This window comes from Mixophyes fleayi, chromosome 8 (genome assembly GCF_038048845.1).
Source record: "Mixophyes fleayi isolate aMixFle1 chromosome 8, aMixFle1.hap1, whole genome shotgun sequence".
Taxonomy (NCBI): domain Eukaryota; kingdom Metazoa; phylum Chordata; class Amphibia; order Anura; family Limnodynastidae; genus Mixophyes; species Mixophyes fleayi.
In genome coordinates this window covers 95,168,938-95,195,052 of record NC_134409.1, presented here as the reverse complement: position 1 = coordinate 95,195,052, position 26,115 = coordinate 95,168,938, and the positions used below count along the sequence as shown (strand labels likewise).

The window sequence follows — 26,115 nt, the reverse complement described above, 5'->3', positions numbered from 1 at the left end:
TTTGTTAAACTGTGCATGTCCTTTTTAAGATCCAACATAAGGATGGGTGGGAGGTTCCAAGGACAATTCCATCTTGCACCACTTTTCTTTTCTGCCACTGCTGTGTGCCAATGTGTCCTAGATATGGTAGGAACTGCCATGTGTTTGAGTCATTGCTCTGTCGCTTACCATATAGCCGGATCGCTGCAGTATTTGTCCAAAAGTGTATGAAAATAATATTGTGACCTGTGAGGTGGTCAAAATTGACTGCAAATGACTTGAAATTAGTGTTAAAGGTTAGACTTAGAGGTTAATAATAATAATGTAGGATCAAAAAAAGTGCAAAATTATGTGATTGTAGCATATTTTTATCAGTGTCCTCTCTAATCTCTACTCTCCTTAGTGCACTGTCCCTTGTGTTAAGAGGTTTCCCTTTCACCTCGGTCTCCTATAAAAAAACGCTCTCTCACTTTTTTTTTTTTTTTTATAAACAGTTTTTATTGAGGTATACAATATCACATATACAATTGAATGCATTATGAAATAAATACATATTTTCACATTTTTCAAACAATTCAATAAGTCATTAACATGCCCTATCTCCCTTCTCAAATAATCCATCTTGTCTAGGACTTAACCATTAGAAGGTGGAGATAAGTCAATCGGAGGGTCCGCTGAGACCATTCTTAACCCGTACCACTCGGTATTGTGGAAGCTATTCCAAAGTTGTGTACATATGATACGGGGTAAGAGAGTTATAAAGCTCTCCCATGCGTCAAAGAACTGCTTTACTCTAACCTCTTTCTGCAAAGACGTCTCTATCCAATCCATTCGGAATATGTGATAGAGATTTTCTTTAAAAAGGGAAAACGCTCTCTCACCTTTTAACTGACATTCTACTTCATTCTAGTGCATGTAATTCCAGAGCCCAAGCTAGCTGTGCCAGCACCTCTGCTTCATTAAGACGTGTTACCTCATGTAGCAGGGTGTCGCAGATGGTGAATAAGCCTACTTAGTACAAGGGCCAAGATGGTGGTGAGGCCTGGTTGGTGGAGATGACCACATGGGTGATCTCAGGCTTAGTTGGTGCAGAGTACTGGATGGTGTAGCATGCTAGTTGGTGGATTTCTAGATGATGCAGGGCCAGATGGTTTGGATATCTTGTGTAAGCCAGATTTGGGGTCTGTATGTGGTCCAGGTGCCACGGGAGGCAGGAGGGTGAGTAGTTGAGGAGAGAGCACTGGCAGATGAAGAGCAGACAGATGAAGATAGGACCTCCGTGACCCGGTGATTTGGGTGTCTGAGACCTCAGAATGATCAGGTGATCATGGAGGTTACACAAAAACGGGGCAATATGTTAAGAGATTGAGATAAAATAATATTTAAAACCATACAATCTCTAGATTTAGACTCCAAGCTGTTATAATAATGGAGAGATGGGATTTGGTAAAATTATTTTGTTGTCATGAAACCGAAAGTGGCATATCGCTGTTGTCACGGAATAGGAATGAGGCTTGGGGTTATTAGGTAACCGTGACAACAGCGATATGCCACTTTCGGTTTCATGTAAAAAAAAAATATTTAACCAAATTCGATCTCTTATTTTATCTCAATTTAATATGTGGAACAATTCATCACCTTTGATTTTATTGATATTATATCATATGGTAATCATTCATGTAACTATTAATCATGTATCTAGCATAGTGTGATAACATATTGTGATAATTCTTGCATAATTTACATACATTATGGTTTGGTTCATCCATGACTGGAACCGAAAGAGAGGAAAGATTACGGAAGATGAGGCATGGCACGCAGGTGATGAGGAAATGAAAACAAGACTTGACACATGTATAGTGAAACCAGGAAATAATCACAAAATTTAGCAATACGTTCTTCTTCTGGTTTTACATTACAGGGTATAAGCCTATAAAACATCTCTTTACCCCACTATTTTAACAGTTTATTCCAAATCTACTAATTGCATATTAGACAATTTGATTCAGATATGGGATCTTAATAATCTATATTTTACATCACAAATATAACTGCTATAGTATTAAATATGATTGCCTGCTAATAGAATATAGCTGTTTATAGCTAATGTTGATCTAAGAAAAATTTAGAATGTATTTTGAAACGTTTTTAATTTTGTATGAATTGGGTTTTCCGATTGGTGGAAGTCAGTTTAAATATGGCCCCCACACAAAACAATCTATTCTCCTTGAAAAAGACCCATTAATCGGTCGAAAGGCGTTAGTGAAAAAGATTGATCAGAAAAGCATTTCCAGAAGAGCTTTTCTACTACCTAGTAACAGCTGCAATAAAAGCTGACTGGCAGGAAATGAATATATCATTCCGGGACATTATCTACATCTATTATATTCAGGATATGCTCAGAGAGCTTTTACTTCTGGTAGGAGTACCCTTGTTTAAGAATTTTATGTATTTTTATTGGATGTTTTTACATTGAATATTATTAAATGTGTATATTGAGACAATATTATACTAGTCATCTCCCGTTTTCTCACTTTTTGGGTATCCCTATGGAGAATATCCCCTGAAGCGAAGAAATAAGGATCAAAGAAACATTTGAGGGCTTTTAATCTTTTTCATTCCGGTAGGAATCCAATTAAAAAAGAGCAGTAGTGTGGTGATGTGGTGCATGTCATCCCATTGATGTGATTTCATCACAATTTGGAGAAATTGGCGCTATTTTCAAGCACTGGTTTGGTATGGGCATATTACAAAAATACCCTTATTGGAAGAATATACAAATTTCAGATTTTCTACTAATAATATTAATGTTCATTACCATATAATCTATTTGTTTTGTATGATATACTACACTATATTTTTTAATTTTGTGTTTTTCCTATATATGGTGTGGTTGGTCGATAAGTTCTGAGCAAGAATTGCAAGACCTTATATTCAGCATCTTTATGAGATAAAATAAGTATATATTTTATGTTTGTCATCTTTTCTACATAAGGTTATGCTTTGGGTTGCAACATAGTGCCAGAATTCTTAGAAACTCCCCTTTTTTCATTTGACCTTGTATTAGATTTGTGTACATTAATTCCTAAGTTATTCGGCTGCATTGGTTGTTTGTGGAGCGCTGATAGTGGTTATTTTCACAGTTTATATTTGGAAATACACTATATGGAGAAAAGTATTTGACCACACTTGTTAATTATTGAATTGAGGTGTTTCAATCAGACCCGTTGCAGAGGTGTATATAATCAAGCACCTAGCCATGCAGTCTCAAATTGCAAACATTTGTGATACAAAATTGGTCGTTCTGAAGAGCTCAGTGACTTCAAGCATAGTACTGTGATAGGATACCACCTTTGCAATAAGATGTTTTGTGAAATTTTATCCCTGTTGGATAGTTCACAGTCAACTGTAAAAGTGATATTATTAGAAAGGGGAGTGTTTTTGGAACAACAGCAACTCAGCCACGACGCGGAAGACCATGTAAAATTACAGAGTGGGGTCAACGACTGCTAAGGTGCATGAAAGTCCCCAACGCTCTGCTGATTCCATAACTGAAAATTTCAGAACTTCCACTGGCCTTAATCTAAGCACAAAAACTGTGTGGTGGGAGCTTAATGGAATGGGTTTCCATAGCTGAGCAGCTGCATGCAAGCCTCACATCACAAAGACCAATGCCAAGCGTCGAATGGAGTGGCGTAAAGCACACAGACACTGGACTGTGGAGCAGTGGAAACATGTTCTGTGGAGTAATGAATCATGCTTCTCTGGCAGTCAGAATGGCTAGTGTGGGTTTGGCAGATGCAGGGAGAACGTTGCCTTTCTGATTGCATTATACCAACTGAGAAGTTTGGTGGAGTGGAAATAATGGTATGGGGCTGTTTTTCAGGATTTGGGCTAGGCCCCTTATCTCCAGTGAAGGACAATCCTATTGCTTCAACATACCCAGTCATTTTGGACAATGCTATGCTTCCAACTTTGTGGCAACAGTTTGGGGAAGGCCCTTTTCATATTCCAACATGACTGTGCCCCAGTGCATAAAGCAAAGACTACAAAGACATGATTTGATGAGTTCGATGTGGAAGAACTTGACTGGCCCACACAGAGCCCTGACCTCAACCACATCAACTACCTTTGGGATGAATGGGAACGGAGATTGCAAACCAGGCCTTCTCGTCCAACATCAGTGCATGACCTCATAAATGCTCTACAGCAGGGGTGTCCAACCTTTTAGCTTCCCTGGGCCACATTGGAAGACGACGAGTTGGTTTGGGCCGCACATAAGATACACTAACAATAACGATAGCTGATCATCCAAAAAACCATAGAAAACATAGTTAACATATACACATATATATATATATATATATATATATGTGTGTATGTGAGAAAAAAAGTGATATATATATATATCACTTTTTTTCCAAATCCCCCTATACTTACCTTTCAATCGCCCTGTTCAAAAAATCCTCTCTAGTTATTATACTATAATCACTTTTTGTATTGTTTTGATGCGATATCGTTAAAGTGCATTTAAGCCAGGCATTGTATATCAGGGTGCCCTGACCAGGCCTGCGGTACCTGACATATACATCACTGTGACCCCAAATTGTGACCTGTTTTGCTAATTACACCACTATGTTAGTTAAGGGATAACAACTTATAATGGGCCAAAGAGAATAATATATAATGCCCCATTAGTATTACAAGTAGAAGTATGTAGCAGGGAGATAAGGTCCATGATGCTCCAGGACCAGGTGACTTTTATTCACTAGTCAGCGTCCCTTGAAATAATAAAAAAAATCCCCCTTAACTTACCTTTTAATTGGCTTGTTCTTCTGTCCTCTTCTCTTCTTTTCTTCAATTCTGTGCTGCTGATTGTTCTTCTCGCGTGGGTGACTCCTCTTTGCTGCGCTCCGCAATGTATGTTGGGTGTGATGACATCACGCCCGACATTCACTGCGAGCACCGCAACGGAGGAGGAGACAAGGGAGGGAGCAGGAGTACCAGCTGACGTGACCGCGTGACCGCAAGGTAAGTATTTTCTTTTCTTTTTTTTGCAGGATTTTTTTTTTCCATTAACAGTGCTGCCCCCTTGCCACAACCAAAACTCCTTCTGGGCCACATTTACAGGCGTGCTGGGCTGCATGCGGCCCGCAGGCCGCGGGTTGGACAACCCTGCTCTACAGGATGAATGGGCACAAATTCCCACAGAAACACTCCAACATCTTTTGGAAAGCCTTCCAAGAAGAGTAGAAGCTGTTATTGCTGCAAAAGGGGGACCAACTTAAAGTATATGTATTTGAATACAATGTCATTACAGTCCTTGTTGGTGTAATGGTCAAGCATCCAAATACTTTTGTCCATATAGTGCATGTACAATTAAGACCTGCTTTTGTTACTATTTTAGAAGCAGGTTTTGATTTGAGCTTCCTGGAAGATGAGTGAATTGCCTCTACCACTTTTTACTAGTTATACAGCAAATGATCTACCTTGTTTTTTATTACTGTTTGAGGAGGCACCCATGGGTGGTCTATAACAGCCTGGGTCTCCCAGCCTGGGATATACTACCTATTGGATATATTACCTGTCTGGAGGCCGGGTGGTACTACTTGGTAAGTTTTGCTCTTAATTTGAAATTTGTATATGTAAGCCAATGTTTGTATGGTCATTGGTTAAAAATTGGATCATCCTATTGTAACAGGAAGCTTGTGAGTGGTGAATATTGTGGAAATAGGTCTTAACAGCCAAACTTTCACAAATATTCTTGTAGGTGTAACAAGAACATTACATTTACTGGGAAAACTTGTGCATGTATGTACTGTTTTCACATTATATCCCTGCTCTTAACTATATTAGCCATAACAACACCTGCAAGCTGAAATAAGGTAAAGTTCTATCCAATGTGCTGAAGAGAACAAATTCCATTGTAAAACCATGCAAACAATCCAGACTATCCTTTCTTCCCTTATTCACTTATACTTGATTTAACAAAACACATTAAAAACAGTTCCACTTTAAATGTGTCAGAATATGAAAATCAACAGCACAGTACCCCCCAATAATGAACATGACACTCACATTATAACATGGACTTCACCCTGAATGGCCTTCATGATCTGCAAACACTGCTCAATGGATAGAGGTGCTGAATTGTTCTGAGGAGATATAAAAATTTAAATGTAAGAATTTTGCTTTATATAGGAGACATGTTTTACCTCACATATCTTCCTGCATCATTTTTACCATCACTGTGCATCACTACTCTGTGCTGTTGGAAGATCCTGCTTTCACTGCCTCTAAGTCAGTGTTTTCCAACTTTCCTCCATTCCCCTCCTATATCATGACACTTTCCCTGTTACATGACCACCCCCCACTCCCTTACTCCTAGACAAGTGGACATTACCTAAAATCATCCATTCTGCTATCTATGAGCATGAGATGATCTGATTAGCTATCCCTTCTTAATTCTAGACTGGGGACTCCCAGAGGAGCAGGAGATGAAGGTTAATAAAAATGTACTTTGATCCTGGTCAAACACACCTTACAAAACTCTAAACACTGCAATTCTTTACATAAAACAGTTGTCAAAAATGTGTATTGTAGATAACATCTTTCTGACATGTACATATCCACACATTTCCTTTTATCAGATTCCTAAATATTTTTTACATTCCCGAAATCAGCTAATATTTATACTTACATTTTACTTTCACAAGCCTATCTTCCCCAACACCAAATCCCTCTGATTTTGATAGATTACATATTCTAGGCACATTTTACAGACTTATGACTTTTTCTTCATTTCAGACCATCTACCAGCTACGAACCCCCCAAATAAGAAACTCCTAGTTAGAGAAGACTTGGAACTCTTGTCATCTCTGCATAGGCAGTAGACCACACAACCAACTAAAGTGCAGACAATCTGAACCATTGAAAGCAGTTTTGGCATAGTTTGAAAGATTGAAGGCTGGGAAAGAACATAAAAAAGACTGATATCATACAGGCACTCAAAACAATTCTCAAGCTATAAATACAATCACTTCCAAATGCAGCCTAACAGATTCTAAATGTAAACATACACCAGTTTACCAACAATAATACAAAATAAAATATATATAAAAACTTTAAAAGGCGCAAATGTAATCTCATAAAGGGATACTTAAATTTAGTATATAGATGTCTTCAAGATGTAAATGCGTCTCTGATAAGGCAGGTCACTCTGTGGTCGCAGTCACATAAAAAAGAAAAATAAATAATAGTATAATACTGTAGGGAATATGAACCTCTACACAATATTAAATAATGAATAGTTCATTCAATGTTCATAGGAGAAATGTACAATAATCCAGAATCTTGTGGAATACAAGCCTTTGAATCCAAATCTTTCCCGTTTCATCCACTTGCTGCAGTGTGTTACAATATCGAATTATGGTCTCCAGTAGATAGATAGATATGTTTTGACCATACAAGACTATACAAAATTTGTATAGTCTAAACATGTTGGAGCAAGAGAGATAAAGATTAGACTTTGTATGAGACTACACCCTTCCATTTTTTCCATCTTGGATGTGAGGAGGTTCCAGTTGCTTGGACTGATCCCAGGGCCCATGTGATTATATCTTTGCATACTGCTGAACATCCATACTACCTCTGGTAGGAGTGTATATACTATTACTTGTCTGCTGTATATTATTTATTGTTGAATGTGAGTATTCTCACATATGTTTTATATTGTTGAATTTTTTAATATATTAAACGGTATTATACTAGATACCTTTTTTTTTTTTTTAATATATATACCTACTGGAGACCATAATTCGATATTGTGACACACTGAAACAGGTGGATGAAATGGGAAAGATTTGATTCAAAGGCTTATATTCCACTGTCTTGTGAGTACCCTAACATTGGGGGACAAGATTCTGGATTATTGTACATTTCTCCTATGAACATTGAATTAACTATTCATTATTTAATATTGTGCAGAGGTTCATATTCCCTACAGTATTATACTATTATTTATTTTTCTTTTTTATGTGACTGCGACCACAATGAGTGACCGGCCTTATCAGAGACGCATTTACATCTTGAAGACATCTATATACTAAATTTAAGTATCCCTTTCTGAGATTACATTTGCGCCTTTAAAGGTTTTATATATATTTTATTTTGTATTAATGAGGTAATATTACCTATCAATGGTTAGGACCAGCTGCTGTCTGTATAGTGGTGACCACTCGCCTCCAAATTTCTAAAATGAAACAAAAAGTACGGTGACAGTGCTAAATGGACCTAAAACTAATGTATATAAATCCCAATAAATAAAAATATATATCTAAAATATGATGTAAAAAATACTCAAAATATTCAGGTAACATACACTTAGTTTTGTTACACACTGTTACTAATTAACTGGTATATTGGAATGGAACTTGTGAATATATTTTAAGGAGATTAAGGACCATGGATCTTTGACATTACCTCCTCTTAAGAATAGTTAAAGAAAACTTGGAATGATTCTGGTACTTTTAAGTTCCTAAGGACTGTTTTTTTTTTATTTTTACTGATATTTTTACTAGTTATTTTCTCTATCATATATTCACGTGTATAGGACTTCAGATGTTCCTAAGTAAATTTCACAGACACAGTATCAAATAGCCTGATGATATTATGTCTATACTCTGAAGGTCTCTTGCTTACTTTGAACAAATTGCTGGAAAATTGGTAACTGTGTAGTGTTAGTACACATTGTAGGATTTATGAATGTTATAATAAAATCAAAGATTTTGCAATTAAGCCATCTCTTGGTTGCTTTTTACATGATATTATGCCATTAACAAATGGACTGGGCTTCTAAAGAAAATATTTTTGAATATTGTGAGCATTTTTACATATTATTTTAGACATTTTCATTTATTGGAATTTAAATACAGAGGTTTTAGGTTCATTTAGTGCTGTCATGGTACTTTTGTTTCATTTTACAAGGTTGGTGGAGAGTCTGGTAGGATAAGGCAAGGAGTTCCATAGGAGGAGCAGCATGGACATGATGGGGTTTATCTTGTGACTAGGTCAGAGATATTTGGAGGGTAAGCATTGAGCAGTTACTTGTAAGTGAGGTTGAGCAGTTTAAACTTAACTCTTAAGACATTGGGGAGCCAGTGAAGGACCAGCGGATGAGGAGCAGCAGGAGAGGAAAAAAAGTTTAGTCGCAGCATGGATTGAAGAAGGGGAGGAATGGTGTGGAAGAATGTGGAGTAGGTTACTGTAGTCAAAGCAGGACACTTTTTGAGTGAGATAGGGGCATATCTTGGTAATGTTGTGGAAGTGGCTGGACTGCATAAGTAGGCTAAAGCGAAGGGCAGAGCTAATGATGACACAGAGGGAGCATATGTTGGGAACAGGGGAGAGTTATATTGTTGACTGTGAGGCAGATGCAAGAAGGGGTGGTGACATTAGCAAGGGGAAAAATTATAAGCTCTGATTTGGACATGTTAACAACTTTGAGGAGTCATCCAGATGGGGAGACAGTTGGACACGTTGGATGGAATGAGGATGAGAAGTGTGCATGCGTGTTAGGGGGGGGGGGGGGGGGGTAGTGTGTCGTCTGCATTAAGGTTGTAGTGGAGACCAGAGAAGTGGATGAGTTCACAGAGAGAGTGATGCACATAGAAAAGAGTAGAGGCCTAAGAACAGAGCCTTGGTTAACACATATAGAGATAGTAGGAAAGCGAGAATCGTATGTAGAGACACTAAAGGAGTGCCCAAGAGGTAGGAGATGAACCAGGAGAGGGCAGTGTCAAAAAGGCCGAAAGGAGAGAAAAGTGTAAAAGAGAAGAGAGTGATCAACAGTGTTGAAAGCAGCAGAGAGGTCAAGGAGTATGATGAGGGAAAATGGCCTTTTGACCTAGTTAGGGAATAGGTCATGGGTCACTTTGGTGAGCGAGGTTTTTTGTCCAGTGAAAAGAGTTGAAACCTGACTGAAAGGGGTCAATGGGTTTTTAAGAATCTTGGAGGCAAAGGGGAGCAGAGATATTGGATGAAAGTTGGAGAGAGATTAAGGGTCAAGAAAGGGATTATAGAGAATGGGGGAGATGAGGAAATGTTTGAAAGTGGAGGGGAAAATACTGATGGAGGGGGAGAATAATAAGAGAGACGAGCAAGCAAGCTGCAGAGTTTGGAGGAGCTTGGAGGGAGCTGGGTCAAGGGACAGGTTGTGAGATAAGCAGAAGAGAGTTACAGGAGGGAAGGAACTGAGAGTGTGAGAGGGTTGATGGAGGAGGTGGATCAGGCAGGAGTAGACATCATATTGGATACTCTCAATTTTGTCTTTAAAGTTGAGTGTCAAAGACTTAGGTGGTGAGTAAGGAGGGGACAGGAGGTGAGGGAGGACATAGAAGCAAACTGATTGCAGCAAGGAGGTGACAGGTGGTTTCTGAACACGGTGAAGGATTTTTAGGTTTGTTTGGGGTGAGTGAGGGCGATGTAGTAAGTCAGCATTGGAGCGGGATTTCCTCCATTTGTGTTCTGCAGAGCAGGAACATGTTTGAAGGTAGGGAATCTATGGAGAGTGCCAAGTTTGGGGTTTGGTGTGATGGAGACAAAGGTTGGTAGTTTGTTGCAGCATCAAGTGCATTAGAGAGTGTGGTGTTGAGGAGAGAGATGGCAGCATTGGGGCAGGACTGAGAGAAAATGAGGGCGAGGGGGGTTTCTGTAAAGGTCAAGAAGAGGATAATGTCAAGACCATCAAGAAGTCATGTTTGGGAGGTGACATAGGGTAAGGAGAGGATGTGAGGAGTATAGACACTGTTAGGGGTGTAAATGGGGATGCTGAAATTTTAGAGAATAAGTGCGGGGTGGTCAACAGTGAGAAAGTGAGAAACTCAGGTAGCAAATTTGTCGAGGAATAGTGAGGGCGGGACCAAGGGGACGGTACATAACATCAACAAGGTGAAGAGGAAAGAATAACCAAATGAAGTGACCTTGTAAATGAAGAGAAAGGAGAAAAATGGTTCAAGGGGGCTGATGTTTTAGGCACAACCAGGAGACAGGAGTGGTTGAAGGTGCAAGGAGGGTGTGTGGTTTTGCAGTAAAGTGAGTGGGCAGTATAGAGGTGGGGGGAATTAAAGTAAGAATAGTGCAGAACCAGGTTTGGGGCTGATGTTACCAACAGCCATGAAGGAGAAGAGGTAGAGGCAAGAATGCTCTGGGAGTAGGGCACAGACCTATGAGAAGTGGGGGTAGGTTAGGTAGATATATTAGATCTTTTACAAATTAACATGTATTTTAGAATTTGGTATTTTAAATAGAGCAATTAACCTCACAATTCCCAGAAATGCAAACTGTGTCTATAACTGGAGGAAACACTCCATCAATAAAATAATGAAAGAGATTGAGCACATGAGGTTGTGTTTCTTCTATGTCAATTTACATTTCTGTCATAACGTAACTAACACTCCAGATTGTTGCTAAAATGTATATTTTAACATTTAGTACAAGTCTTACCACAGTAACCCTTATGTCACGGATGAAAATCACACCTATGGCAGTAAAAAAAAATAAAAAAAATGAACTGACTTAATTTTCAGCAAAACAATAAACATGCTTCAGAAATTATAATATGTATTAGTATGTTCAATGAGCAAATATGGCCACAATTTATAAAGTTACTGATTGACATATTAAAATAAAAAACATGTTTACCTAATAAGAATTGTACAATTCTCATTACGGTTATCCTGGAATCAAAACTAACCCATATTCATCATGTTTATTCCATGAAATTCGTAATCACTACATATACAGTATATGTTCTATGTACACACATTTATTTAATAAGGAATATATTTGATATAATTATTATTATTTTGAATCCGTGCCACAATTATGGTGTTTATTGTTTCAGTATGGTAAAGCACTTACTACTAATGTATTTTAAGAAATTACTTCTTGATTTTGGAGAGATTACCATACAAACTCACGGATGCCTTCAGATTCCACGTTTCCTGTTATTTTAGAACAGCAATTAGGAAATCGGCTGCTAAATACCCCAATTCATTTGACATACATCAACAGGGCCGGACAAAAAAAAAAAAAAAAAAAAAAAAGAGATTACTTTGGCCCGGTCCCTACAGTCAGACTATGTGGCTGGCCCCTCCCCTGGGACCAGCCACCTTCTCCCGTTCGCTGCGGATCCTTGATCCGTCACCTCTCCCTCCTACTCCTAGTGTGCCTCACTACTATAGTCACATGGGACGCTCACCACATAACTGGTGCTGTCCCATATTTGAAGAAGAGAGGAAGAAACGTTGCGCGCGCATGGAACCAGGTAAGTAAGGAGGGGTGCGGTAGTGTGTGTTTGTGTCAGCATATGAATGTAGTGTGTGTGTGTGTGTGTGAGGGGTCAGCAAATAAATGTAGTGTGTGTGTGCATAGCATATGACTGTAGTGTGTGTGTGTGTGTGTTGGCTAATAAATGAATGTAGTGTGGGAGGGAAGGGGGGGTCTTAATATAATGTGGGAGGTAGGCTATTAATTTAATTGTCGAGTGCAGGTAGGGGAGAATTATTCAGTGTTATTTTATTTGTGGGGTGATGATGGGGCAATTTAATTTAATAGTGGGGCCTATGAATTTATAATGGGGTAATCGGTCCTTTAATTTAATTCTGGGGTGGTTTGTGAGCCATGTATTAATTGTGGGCTGGTTGTGGAAAATGAGGTATATTTATTAAATGTGATTATGTATTATTTAATGCCTGTGATTGTTGTGGGAAATTGTAATATTTGTTAAATGATAATGCTATATAGATTATTGCTGGAGCTGTTTGGAGGGAGGGGTTTATATATTAAACCTTTTTGCTATCTAATGTCATGGTTGGTTGGAGGGAGAGAGATCTATTTAGCAAATGTTGTGGCTGGAAGGGGGCCTAATTATAAAACGTGGGTGCTATTGATTTAACACTGGGACTGGTTGGAGTTTTCTACATTTCATGTACCCATGTTTTCCCAAATAAGGTCTCCAATATTCCAGGATCCAGACAGCCAGCAAATGAGCTAAAGTAACCAGCAGCCACAAGTGGTGACTGTGACAAGAACAGGTAGGAGAATCTGGGGAGACAATCCTGAATTTGGGTGACTGTTTTGCTTAGGACAATTGGGAAGTATGTCCCGCTTCACCGTGTACTGCTCGTGAAGGCAGAACTGTGTGCACCTAACAGTAGTGCACCCAGTCATTTCTATAAAATGATAACTATGCTACATCATAGGGGGTTACCCTGTCTAAAGTGCCCAGGCCCCCCAGAGCCGTAATCCAGCTCTGGACCAGGGCATAAAAAAAGAGGATTTTTATACTTACGTTAAATCTCTTTCTCAGAGTCCAAGTGGGACGCTTGGAGTTGGCACTTAAGTAGTTATGAACTAAACTTGCTGCTGACTCCTCCCTTCTGCAACCCCACTGACCTCAGTAATACTAAAGTCCTAAGAAAACGGGCACAACAATACAACTAAGAGAACAACAACAAAAGGGAGGGAACTGTCACGATTGGCTTACAGGAAATTGATCCCTAGGCTCTGCTGAACATGGCTAAGCCCACCCACAGGCACAACAGACAGGTGGTTTTCACCAGTAACCCCCGCAAGGAGGTATGGTCTTAGTTGCACCAAGTCGGCAGATCGCGGTCCCGTGAGTGAGTGTACAGCAGAACGATGTGGGGGAGCCAGATGAAGTGGATGGAGACGATGGAGTCCACAGATGAGTGGTATAAATACAGGCACAACAATAATATAGGCTGATGATCAGCAGCCAATGAGTCACTAGGAGAATAGGTGCTCTGTGGTATACAACAAGAGGACAGAGGCTGTCACTATGAAATACTCTGGAGATGGCAATGGAAGTACTGGAGCAGCAATAGTTCAACACAGCCAGAGGCTGAGAGCAGACTGGAGTAGCGGAGGTAACCCATGGTAACAGCTGATGAGTCACAGATGTAGTAGTGGCTCTGAGTGGTAGTGATGAGAGAACTGAAGCTGTCGCGATGATGTACACAGGAGATGGTAAGAGAGGTACTGGAACAGTGATGATTTAGCACAGACCACGAATTGAGAGCAGACCGAAACACAGGTAAACCACAAGGAGAACAGGAACCAGAATCACAGGCTGCAGGAAGTGAGCTTGAAGAATAGGCATCAGACAGATGAATCCAAGAGGTTTAAATAGTGCTCCAGAAGTGCTTAGCCAATGAAAAAAAGAGGGAGGAGGTCCTGAAGTGCAATAGGCTTGCAGCTGCACAGATTTGAATATAGCTGAATGAATGAACTGGAGAATGTCTGATACTGGGACATGGCAGTTTCCAGATGAATGGACTGCAGGTAATGAGACAGGTACTTTCTGAGGGACCAGAGCGTTACAGTACCCCCCCCCTTTAAAAGTGGCCACTGGACGCTTAGACGAAGTCTTCCGTGGAAACTGAGCAAGGAATCTTCGGAGCAAAATGTCAGAAGCGTTGACCCAAGAGCGTTCTTCTGGACCAAAGCCCTTCCAATCCACCAGATACTTGGTGGTTCTTCTGGAGATCTTGGAATCCAGGATCTGTGTGATCTCAAACTCCTGTTGCTGAGAAAATCTGGGTACTGTGGAGGTGGATACTGGAACGGAGAACCTGTTGATAATGAGCGGTTTGAGAAGAGAAATATGGAAGGCGTTGGAAATATGAAGGGAAGCGGGCAGCTGAAGCTTGTAGGACACTGGGTTGATGAACCGAATTATTTTATAGGGTCCAATGAAGCGAGGAGCAAACTTCATGGAGGGAACCTTGAGGCGAATATTCAGAGTTGATAGCCAGACCTTGTCTCCCACCTTGAGTGCTGGAACCGCTCGGTGCCTCTTGTCCGCAAATGTCTTATAACGAGAGGAAGACTTTTTAAGATTTGCAACCACTTTAGTCCATATGGTGGAAAAGTCACGAATAGTATCCTCAACAGCCGGAACATGGGTGGGTGGGAGAGGAGAAAATTTGGGAAACAGAGGATGAAGACCAGTAACCGTAAAGAATAGTGAAAAAGCAGAAGACTCATGGAAGAGATTGTTATGTGCAAACTCGGCCCATGGCAGGAGGTCAACCCAATTGTCCTGGGAGGCAGAAGAGAATAACCTGATGAATGTCTCCAGATCCTGATTCACCCTTTCAGTTTGGCCATTGGATTGTGAGTGATAGGCTGAGGAAAAGCTGAGTTGTATACCGAGGGATTTACAGAGAGCACGCCAGAACTTAGAGGTGAATTGAACCCCTCTGTCAGATACAATTTCCATGGGACAACCGTGCAGATGAAAGAATTCTTTTATGAAGTGTTGAGCGAGGACTGATGAAGACGGCAGACCTGTGAGAGGAACAAAGTGGGCCATCTTATAGAAGCAGTTCACAATGACCCAGATGGTATTGCATCCTTTACTGTGTGGAAGGTCAGTAACGAAGTCCATACTGATATGAGTCCAGGGCTTGGTGGGTATGGACAAGGATTGTAATGGACCCATAGGACTCGCACGAGGACTTTTGTGTTGGGCACATACGTTACAAGCAGCTACAAAATCTTTGACGTCTGATCGAATAGTAGGCCACCAATAGGAGCATGATATGAACTCATAAGTCTTGAGAAACCCCTTGTGTCCGGAGAATTTAGAGGCATGACACCAGCAGAGTAATTTTTCCCGAATAGAAGCGGGGACAAATGTTTTCCCAGGAGGAGGACAATTGGTCGTAGCGAGTCCTACCAAACATTTAAGATCCAAGATGGGATGACTGAGAGGTAAAACAGAGTTCAGGTTAGAGTTGAAGGCCCTGGAAAGTGCATCTGCTCTCTTATTAAGATGACCTAGCTTGAAGGTCACACAGAGGTTAAAACGAGAGAAAAACAGTGACCAACGGGCCTGGCGAGGGTTAAGGCACTGAGCGGACTGTAGGTATAACAAATTTTTATGGTCAGTAAATATGGTAACCACATGCTGAGCCCGCTCCAAAAGATAACGCCACTCTGACAGAGCCAACTTCATGGCCAACAGCTCCCTGTCTCCAATCGTGTAATTCCGTTATGCGGGTAGAAACTTGCGAGAGAAAAAAGCAAAAGGAAGAAGTTTGTTAGGAGGATACTTCTGGGCGAGCACTCCTCCTACTCCAGTAGCAGAGGCGTCCACTTCTAGAAAAAATGGTTGCGAGAGATTGGGTTGTCTGAGGATGGGTGCAGAAGAGTAAGCCCGTTTCAGAAAGGTGAATGCCTCCAAGGCTTCCTCCATCCAATCCTTGGTATTGGCCCCTTTTTCGTGAGGGCTGTGATGGGGGCAACAATGGTAGAATACCCCTCAATAAATTGTCTGTAGTTTGAGAACCCTAAGAAGCAGTGCACCGCTTTGAGGGTGGCGGGACGTGGCCAATCCAAGATTGCTCAAACTTTCTCAGGGTCCATCTGTAGCCCAGAATCGGAGATGATATACCCTAGAAATGGCATGGAGGAAGCTTCAAAAGAGCACTTCTCTAACTTACAATACAGTTGATTCTTCCGGGCCTAGAGAGAACCTCAATGACATGTTGGTGATGTGAATGAACATCCTGGGAGAAGATGAGGATGTCATCCACGTAGACGACCAAAGATGAATAGAGCAGATCTCTGAAGATCTCATTAATGAAACTTTGGAAGAGAACCGGAGCATTACAAAGTCCGAAGGGCATAACTAAGTACTCGTAATGACCGTCACGGGTATTAAATGCTGTCTTACATTAGTGTCCGGAGCGTATGCGGATCAGGTTGTAGGCCCCTCGTAGGTCTAGTTTAGAGAAAAATTTGGCCCCCTTGATGTGGTCAAACAACTTGGTGATGAGAGGTATAGGATACCGATTTTTTACCGTGACCGCATTGAGACCTCAGTAATCAATACAGGGGTGAAGAGACCTGTCCTTTTTTTTGACAATAAAGAAGCCCACTCCGGCTGGAGAGACAGGCGGCCTGATGAAGCCCCTCTGTAGATTTTCTTTGACATATACTAACATGGCCGAGGTTTCAGGATGGGAAAGTGGAAAGACTTCTTCTGGGAGGACCATTCACCGGGAGCAATTCTATCGGACAATCCCAAGGGCGGTGGGGGGGCAAAAGCTCAGCTTGGACCTTATCAAATACATCCGCAAAGTCTTGATACTGAGGAGGTAATCCTGCGAGAAACGTTTTGGTAGCGGAAGATAGAATCTTAACTGGCTTGACTTGAGCTAGGCAGTTGGACCGACAATGAGATCCCCAGGCCAGAATTTCAGAGGTATTCCAATCCAAGCTAGGAGAATGTATACGAAGGCAGGGCAGACCTAAGATAATGGGAGTGGTAGAGTGCAGCAAAACAAAGAATGAGATTGTTTCGGAATGCAGAACCCCAATACGGAGAGTAAGTGGTTTAGTTTGGTTGCGAACCATACTTCCCGGGAGCTGAGACCCATTAATGGCAGTGATGGTAACAGGTGCCTCTAAGGGTAACACAGGAATAGAACACTGAGATACTAGAGACCAGGAAATAAAATTCCCAGCAGCACCCGAATCCACTAGTGCTTGAGAAAATTCTTCAGAGGAACCCCATAATACAGAAACTGTGAGAAAACAGGTGGAGGATGGGAAGGATTTACATGTCCCCAGTCTGACCTCCCCGGAGCAGACTAGGGCCTGGCATTTCCCGACCCTTTTTGGACAGGAATTCAGAAAGTGGCCCGGCTCACCACAATAAATACATAACTTGTTAAGACGTCTCCTATCCCTCTCTTTGGATGTTAAGCGGGTCCTCCCAATCTGCATAGGCTCTTCAGGAGTAGGAGAGGTTGAGTGGGAACGAAGAGCGGATTTGAAGGATGAGCAGTTAGGATGTTCTTTCTCCGCTGACCTTTCGCTGAAGCAAAGGTCCACTTTATTACAAAGAGAGATTATCTTATCCAGAGTGGTAAGAAGTTCTTGGGGTGCCAGTACGTCCTTAAATTTTGTCCGATAGCCCTTGCCAGAATGCTGCTACCAAGGCGTCATTATTCCAGGACAGTTCTGAGGAAAGGGTACGAAATTCAATGACATACTGGGCGACTGTGTTAGCACTTTGTTGAAGCCTGAGAATGTTGGCAGAGGCTGAAGAAACTCGTCCGGGCTCGGCAAAGATCCGCAGGAAAGTAGCTAAGAAGACTAAGTTGTTGCTGAGTAAAGGATCCTCTCGCTCCCATAGGGGAGAGATCCATGCCAAGGCCTGGCCGGACAACAAGGAGATAATGCAAGCTATTTTAGACCTATCGGAAGGAAAATTTTGGGGCTGTAGTTCAAACTGTATGGAGCATTGGTTAATGAAACCACGACAGAGTTTGGGGTCCCCATCAAATTTTGCCAGTGTATGTAGTCTCAGAGAAGAGGACGGACTCTGTGGAGTAGAGCGCTGGAATTAAAGAGAGACAGCAACAGATGGGTGAGCAGCCTGTAGAATGTCCAGGCGACCGGTCAGAGTCTGGAAACATTGTAACAGTTGCCGTTGGATGCTATCCTGTTGCTCAATGAGTGAAACTAGATGCTGTAGCAAGTCTCTTGCTGAAGGCTCCACCGGGGGATCAGACATTTGGCCTGTTCTTATTGTCACAGTTGGCTTACAGGAAATTGATCCCTAAGTTCTGCTGAACATGGCTAAGCCCACCCACAGGCACAGAGTCTAACAGACAGGTGGTTTTCACCAGGAACCCCCGCAAGGAGGTATGGTCTTAGCTGCACCAAGTCTGCAGGCCGCGGTCCCGTGAGTGAGTGTACAGCAAAACGATGTGGGGAGCCAGGTGAAGTGGATGGAGACGATGGAGTCCACAGATGAGTGGTATAAATACAGGCACAACAATAATAAGGCTGATGGTCAGCAGCCAATGAGTCACTAGGAGAATAGGTGCTCTGTGGTATACAAGAAGACAGAGGCTGTCACTATGAAGTACTCTGGAGATGTAATGGAAGTACTGGAGCTGCAATAGTTCAACACAGCCAGAGGCTGAAGGCTGACTGGAGTGGTGGAGGTAACTGGTAGTAACAGCTGATGAGTCCCAGATGAAATAGCAGCTCTGAACAGCAGTTATGAGAGAACTGGAGCTGTCACAATAGAGTACACTGGAGATGGTAATAGAGGTACTGGAGCAGCGATAGTTCAACACGACTGCAGGCTGAGAGCAAACTGGAGTTATGGAGGTAACTCGAAGTAACAGCTGATGAGTCACACATGTAGTAGCGGCTCTGAGTAGTAGCGATGTGAGAACTGAAGCTGTCACAATGAAGTACACTGGAGATGGTAAGAGAGGTACTGGAGCAGCGATGGTTTAGCACAGACCACGAACTGAGAGCAGACTGGAACACAGGCAAACCACAAGGAGAACAGGAACCAGAACCACAGGCTGCAGGAAGTGAGCTTGAAGAACAGGCATCAGACAGGTGAATCCAGGAGGTTTAAATAGTGCTCCAGAAGTGCTTAGCCAATGAAAAAGAGGGAGGAGGTCCTGAAGTGCAATAGGCTTGCACCTGCACAGATCTGAATATAGCTGAATGAATGAACTGGAGAATGTCTGATGCTGGAACATAGCAGTTTCCAGATGAATGGACTGCAGGTAACGAGACAGGTACAGATAGTACAGTGGGACCGGAGCATTACAGGAACGCAGTGTCCCCCAGATGGACTCGAAGAAAGATTTAATGTAAGTATAAAAATCCTCTTTTCTCCATCATCCATTCTGGGGGACACTGCTACCATGGGGACCTTCTAAAGTAGCCCCTTAAGGGTGGGAATAATCTGGTCTACTAGCTCATAAAACATTTCTGCCAAAATTGGCATCCGAGGACGCAAAATTGTTAAACTTGAAAATTGAGTAAAAGTATGGAAAGAGGACCAGTTAGCTTCCCTACACAGTTCATTCGCAGAAGCTCCATGATGAGCAGCCCAGGACGCCCCCACCGCATGTGTAGAGTGTACCGTGAGAACTCTAGGCACAGGACGATTCATACTCATATAGGCACGTCTAATTACAGATTTAATCCAGCGAGCAATAGTTTGTTTGGTAGCTGTACATCCTCTTTTAGAAGAATTGTAAAGCATGAATCAGTTGTTCGAGAAGAAGGAGAAGGAGAAGGGTCCCAAAGAGGGTCCCGAAGAGGACACTTGTTTATGAAAAGCCAAAACCACAATGTCTTGGTTTACATGGAAACTTGAAACCACTTTTGGCAAAAAAAAGGAACGGTCCTGAGGACCGTTCTGTCCTCATGAAAAACTAAGTAAAGAACTCTACAGGACAAGGCACCTAATTCAGATACTCTTCTAGCAGAAGCAATAGCCAAAAGGAAGACAACTTTCCATGTCACAAATCTGATGTCCGCCAATTGTAGAGGCTCGAATGGAGGACGCTGAAGGAATTCAAGGACTAGATTTAAATCCCACGGGGCCAATGGAGGAACATGGGAGCCTGAATATGCAGTACCCCCTGAAGAAAAGTACGAACATCAGGTAATGTCACACTTCTGGTATCACAAACTGAACCCAATAGCCAGGTAGTTCTGAAATAAGCAGGATTTATTTTGATATATAAATTAATTATCAAGAGTCCAACAAGAAACGTCCAAAGTATCAACAAGATAAAGATCTTGTAGAGGTATCCAGGAATTGTATTCCAAATCACCGGGAGGCAAGGTTCTGTGGAAGCATCTGGTTCAGACACAAACACAATACTCGAGCAAAGGCTGCATAACAGGCCCAAACAGGAAATGACATCCAAGATGGAATCTTCCTGAGACAGTTCTGGCCATCTTGGATAAGGGCTATTGTAAGGGCAAGTTCATAACAGAGATCCAAGATGGAAACTTCATGAGCAATCACGGCCATCTTGAATGAGGGCAATTCTAAGGGCAAGAACATAACAGGTAAAGAGAGAATTTAACCTAAGACCCATTTTTAGCCCATCCTGGAGAAAAGCTTGAAACAGAGCCAGGCTGAAAAATGCACCGTCGCAACACTTCTTTTCAAACCATTAACATACATAAATTTTACACACCCTATGATAGATCTTAGCTGACACCGGTTTGCAAGCTTTCATTAGTGTATCCACTACTCTAGATGAGAAACCTCTGGACCTCCAGAGACTGGCCTCAATAGTCACGCCATTAAAGCCAACCGAGTTAAGTCCGGATAATGAAAAGGTCCTTAAACCAAACCCACCTTGGCCAATTTGGTGCCACTAGAATCACTGGATGACATCCCTTCTTTACTCTTCATAGCACTCGAGGAATCATTGGGATAGGTGGAAAAAAAGATATCATAGCCTGAAAGCCTACTCCATTGACATCACATACACTGCTGCCGCCGTACCTGATGATTGTACCTGGATGCCATCAAATCCAGATCTGGAAGGGAATCGCAAGACTTTCTGGAAAGGTGAATTCTTTGAGACTCCAGATGCTGGAAAGACCCCGACCACTGATTCAAAAGATGGACTGGAAGGCACGTGAATGGAATCGACTGTAGGGAAGAGTTTCCAATGCAGACACCCTCAATCCTAGAACCCGCATGCCTAACTTCATTGAAGGGCGTGGATGGTCCAGAAGTAGGCGTACAGAGTACTGAATTGAGCAAATCTTTAGCTCCAGAAGGAAGACACTCTGACAGGTCATGTCCATCAAAAGTCCCAAAAACACCATCATTTGTGAGGGTTGCAGAAAAGACTTTGGATAATTGATTATCCAGCTGTTCCGTTCCAGAAAACGCAGGGAGAGAACCAGATAGAGCACATCCGAGGGAGCTTTGATGAGCAAATCGTCCAGGTATTGAATTACATTTACTCCCTGGCCACGCAAACCTGTCGCCATCACGGCCAAAATCTTCGCGAATACTCTGGGAGTAATGGAAAGACCGAAGGAAAGAGCCCGAAAATGAAAATTAGAATTTCCTAAGGTGAAACGAAGGAGAGATTGAGGTCCTTCCCAAATAGGAACATGTAGGTATGCATCCCGAATGTCTATGGATGCTAGAAATTGCAAGGGTTCCAAACCCATTGATTACTGAGCAAATTGACTCCATACAAAATTTGGTTACCTGAGGGTGAATATTGAGATTTTTGAGGTTCAGGATTGGCCGAAATGGTCAGTCTGGCTTGGACACTAAAAACAGGTTTAAGTAAAACCCTTTTACCTTCTGTTCTTCTGGAACTTTGCAAATAACTCCAGCGGAAAGAAGAGAAGCAACTAATTGAAGCATCGCCTTTCTCTTGATCCAATCGCTAGGTAAATGAGTTTGGAAAAAAATGTGGAGGAGTAGGACCAATAATATCTAAGAAATAACCTCTGGATATTATTCCCATTATCCAAACATCCTTGGTGGAGGTCATCCCTTGATCCATGAACAATTGAAGGCGACCCCCCCACAGCCGCAGCCGCTAGGAGAGGGGGAATCCTTTCATGTGGAACACTTGTCTGAGGTTTTGGAAGATGGAAGCCTCTTAGAATAGGAGCCTCTCCCTTTCTGAGATTGTCCCCTGACAGCAAGTGGCTTATCCTAATGGAGGATTGTCCCCTTGAGACTGAGTTACCACGAAGGACTGTCGAAAGAAACCAAAACAAGAAATCCTGCGTTTGGAAGAGTTCACAGGTAGAAAAGAGCTTTTACCTCGGGTAGTCTGACTGATCATATTATCCAATTCAGGACCGAAAAGAACCGCCCCTGAAAAAGGTAAAGCCTCTAAAGACCTTTTAGACTCCAGGTCAGCATTCCATGAACAAAGCCAAAGCGTTCTCCTAGCTGCGACTGCAGAAGCAGACAACGAGGAAGAAATGGAAGTTGTATTTTGGGCTGCCTCATAGAGATAACCAGAAGCTTTTTTAAAGGTGGAGAGCCAAGGGAAGTAATTCCGATTCCTGTAAACCAGAAGCTAATTGGTCAGCCCAAGACTCCATAGCTCTCGCCACCCACGCGGATGCAAACAAAGGTCTAAAGGAAGTGCCAGCTGCCAGGAAAATGTTTCTTAGGAACCCTTCTAACCTGCGATCTGTAGGATCCTGAAGGACCGCTGCGCCAGGAACCTGCAGAGTAGTATGACGGGCTAACTTTGTATCCACTTTGGAAAGCTGTTCCCAACAAGATACCTTTTGTTCTTGTAGAGGATAAAGCAAAGAATACCTACGAGGAACAGTATATTTTTTATCCGGTTGTTTCCAAGCTGATTCAGCAATTTCTGTAAGCTCCGCTGAAGATGGAAAACAGATAGTTTTAGGTCTATTTCATTTAAATAACCCCTGGACAGGAAGTGCCTCTTCCATTCTGTCAAGGGTCTGACGAACCGCTAACACTAAATCCTGAATCCCCTGTTTCCTGGAATTATCTTCCCAGTCACCTAAATGTACAGAATTTGAATCTTCCCCTGCTTCGCCTTCCTCACCAGACGAACCCTCTGATTCAGACAGCAAAAAGGATGAGAAAGATGAGCACGTTTTGCCCTAGGGTCCAAACGTGAGGAAGAATATAAGAAACTGTTCAAACGGTCCCAACGCTTCCCCAAAGCGGATGACCAAGCGGGTTCAGGTTGAGAAATCCGAGATGGAGAGGGCCGAGATTGAGATAAATCGCAGCCTGAACCATCCACGGCATTAACCACGTCTCCAGAAGTAGCCGAAGCAAAACCAGTATTTACACTTATTGAGTTAGACTATGCTGGTCTATTGATAATTTGGGTGAGCAAAGAAACAGACTGTGCCAGAGAGGAAACCCACATAGGCTCCTCCACTACAGCGGAAGGACCACCCCGGGGCTGCACGCCCTGGTCTTCCGCTTCACACAAAGAGCTCCCTGGTCCAACTGCCCCACTGGCAGTTCAGTGGAACATTTACAGCAGGCAAAATATTTAACACGGACACTCTTTCCCTTATCAGACATTGTAACACATAATCCTTTCAAAAGGAGATTTTTTTTTAAATAATAATAATAATAATAACTCCTATTTTTTTCTTTTTTTAGAATAGAAAAAAACAGAGTACAAGATAGTCCAGTAAACTGTGTCATTCTTTTGCCCATTACAGAGAAAATAATGTCAATTTAGAAAACTTTCACTGGATCACCCAGCCCCAAATCTTAAATTAGATGGGGGGGGGGGGGAGTGTGGGACTTGAATACAGTTCCAACTATAGAGACTTCAATAATCAGCCACAATAGAGAAGAAGTTGTAGTTAGATAAATAAACGCATATAATGTGTATATATATATATATATATATATATATATATATATATATATATATATATATATATAAATATATATATATATATATATATAAATAAAAGATACATATATATATATATATATATATATATATATATATATATATATATATATATATATATAAATATATAAAAGATACATATATCCCCTGAGGGGTACTTAGCGATAAACTATGAAGAAGAATCTGGAGGATCCCGTGGGGAGAAGCCAGCAGCAACAACAGTGTGCCTCTAAACGACTCGTCCTATCATGAAGGAGAGGGCGCAAACATTTCCCGCTCTGGAATGTCTCACTGACAACCGGCAGTCTTAAATTACTCCCCACTGTCTTCTATGGCTTCACACAACCGTCGGAGCCTCCGTGAGCCTTTTTATACAGTTATTCTGAGCTCCGCTTTTTTTATTGCTCATTCGGGATGTATCTCCCGCACGCAACACTGTTCAGGCTCAGAGATATCCAAGTTCCCCCTCCGCCTCAGCGGGGGACTTTGTATCTTCCAAAATGTCTGGTCCCCGGAAGGAGTGCGGCACTCTCTGCCTGTGGCAGTGTCGGACCCGTCGGGACTTAATAGTGACAGTCGCTTAGCACTGTCACTATTCACGATCACCGAAATGTATTTTTTTTTTTTTAAAGAACAAAAGGAACACTGCTCCATTTCGAAACCTATGAGGAAAAAAATGTTAAAAACTTTCATCCCCACCTACACTAATAATGAATAAGCAAAATAATAAAATCTATTACTAAGCAGTAAGTACTGCTTAGCAGTACTAAACACAGCCCAACTCCTTGGGCACTTAAACATAACTGGGGTCAGTGGGGTTGCAGAGTGGAGGAGTCAACAGCAAGTTTAGTTCTTAACTATTTAAGTGCCAACTCCAACTGCTCTCAGACAACCCCATGGTAGCAGTGTCCCCCAGAATGGATGATGGAGAAATATATATATGGATTAAGCAACACTAATATAGCCTCTTTTTATATAGATAACTATATATTGTACCAAAAACCACCCTTTAAGGATGGGCCACTACTTATGGACCAATGCTGTGTGCTTGCCCCCCGGGCTAAAGTCTGCCAGCCCTCCCCTGTACATCAAGGCCAAAAAGTAAACCACAGAAAACACCCTCTTGAGAAAGTGTTAACACTAACAGTGGGCTGCACATGTAACATGTATCTTTAAGTACTTAACACGATCATTGTGTGTACTCACCACCAGGCACAGACTTGGTCCCACGTTGCAAGAGTATTTTAGCAGTCTCAGTATTCAATGAAGGATTGCCATCCAATAACCTGAATAAAACAGAATGTCAAGTTGCAAGGTTAAGGGTAATTATAATGGTGATTTATGATGATTCTGAACACAGATTTATTTATTTTTAGCCAGATCAAGGGTGGTGTCCAAAGGAAGTGAATAAACACTGCATTTTTCACCCATTATGAAGATGTGAATCTCTCCTAGTAATAAATTGTAGTAAAAGGAGAATGCTCTTTCCATCACATTTGTAAGCTTTTTTGTTCAAGACATTACATGCGTGTCAGAGCAGAAGGGCTCAATGTCCCCTTAACTACAGTGAGCTGTAATTTTCAACTATCTAGATAGAGGGTATTTAAAACAAGAAAAATGCAGCATTCAGTTGCTTTTGTCAGGTACGATCTAAAAACACAACAAATAGTCCAATAGCCCAAATAGTGAAATATAGTATTCAGTAGAGAGTTAACACTGCAAAAACACTGAAGCACTTATTTGGCTTAGAAATTGGTCACGCAATGGACAATGTACACAGGACTGTCAAAGGGTGGTATTACACATGTGTTTCTGAATGCTGCATTTTTCCCACTTAGCAATGTTTTCAGAGATAAAGATG

General features: G+C 41.7%; 1 protein-coding gene across 3 annotated transcripts in view; it reads right to left on the bottom strand.

Moving 5' to 3' along the window:
• The window catches only part of SERHL2 (serine hydrolase like 2), an 89,438-nt gene that overhangs the window by 5,234 nt on the left and 58,089 nt on the right, over nt 1–26,115 (bottom strand). For all 3 annotated transcript variants that reach the window (XM_075182896.1, XM_075182898.1, XM_075182897.1), the window contains 3 exons: nt 25,461–25,540; nt 11,482–11,516; nt 6,058–6,134 (listed from right to left, as the gene is read on the bottom strand). In XM_075182896.1, the coding sequence (XP_075038997.1) occupies nt 6,058–6,134; nt 11,482–11,516; nt 25,461–25,540 (192 nt within the window). The remainder of the gene's footprint in view (nt 1–6,057; nt 6,135–11,481; nt 11,517–25,460; nt 25,541–26,115) is intronic.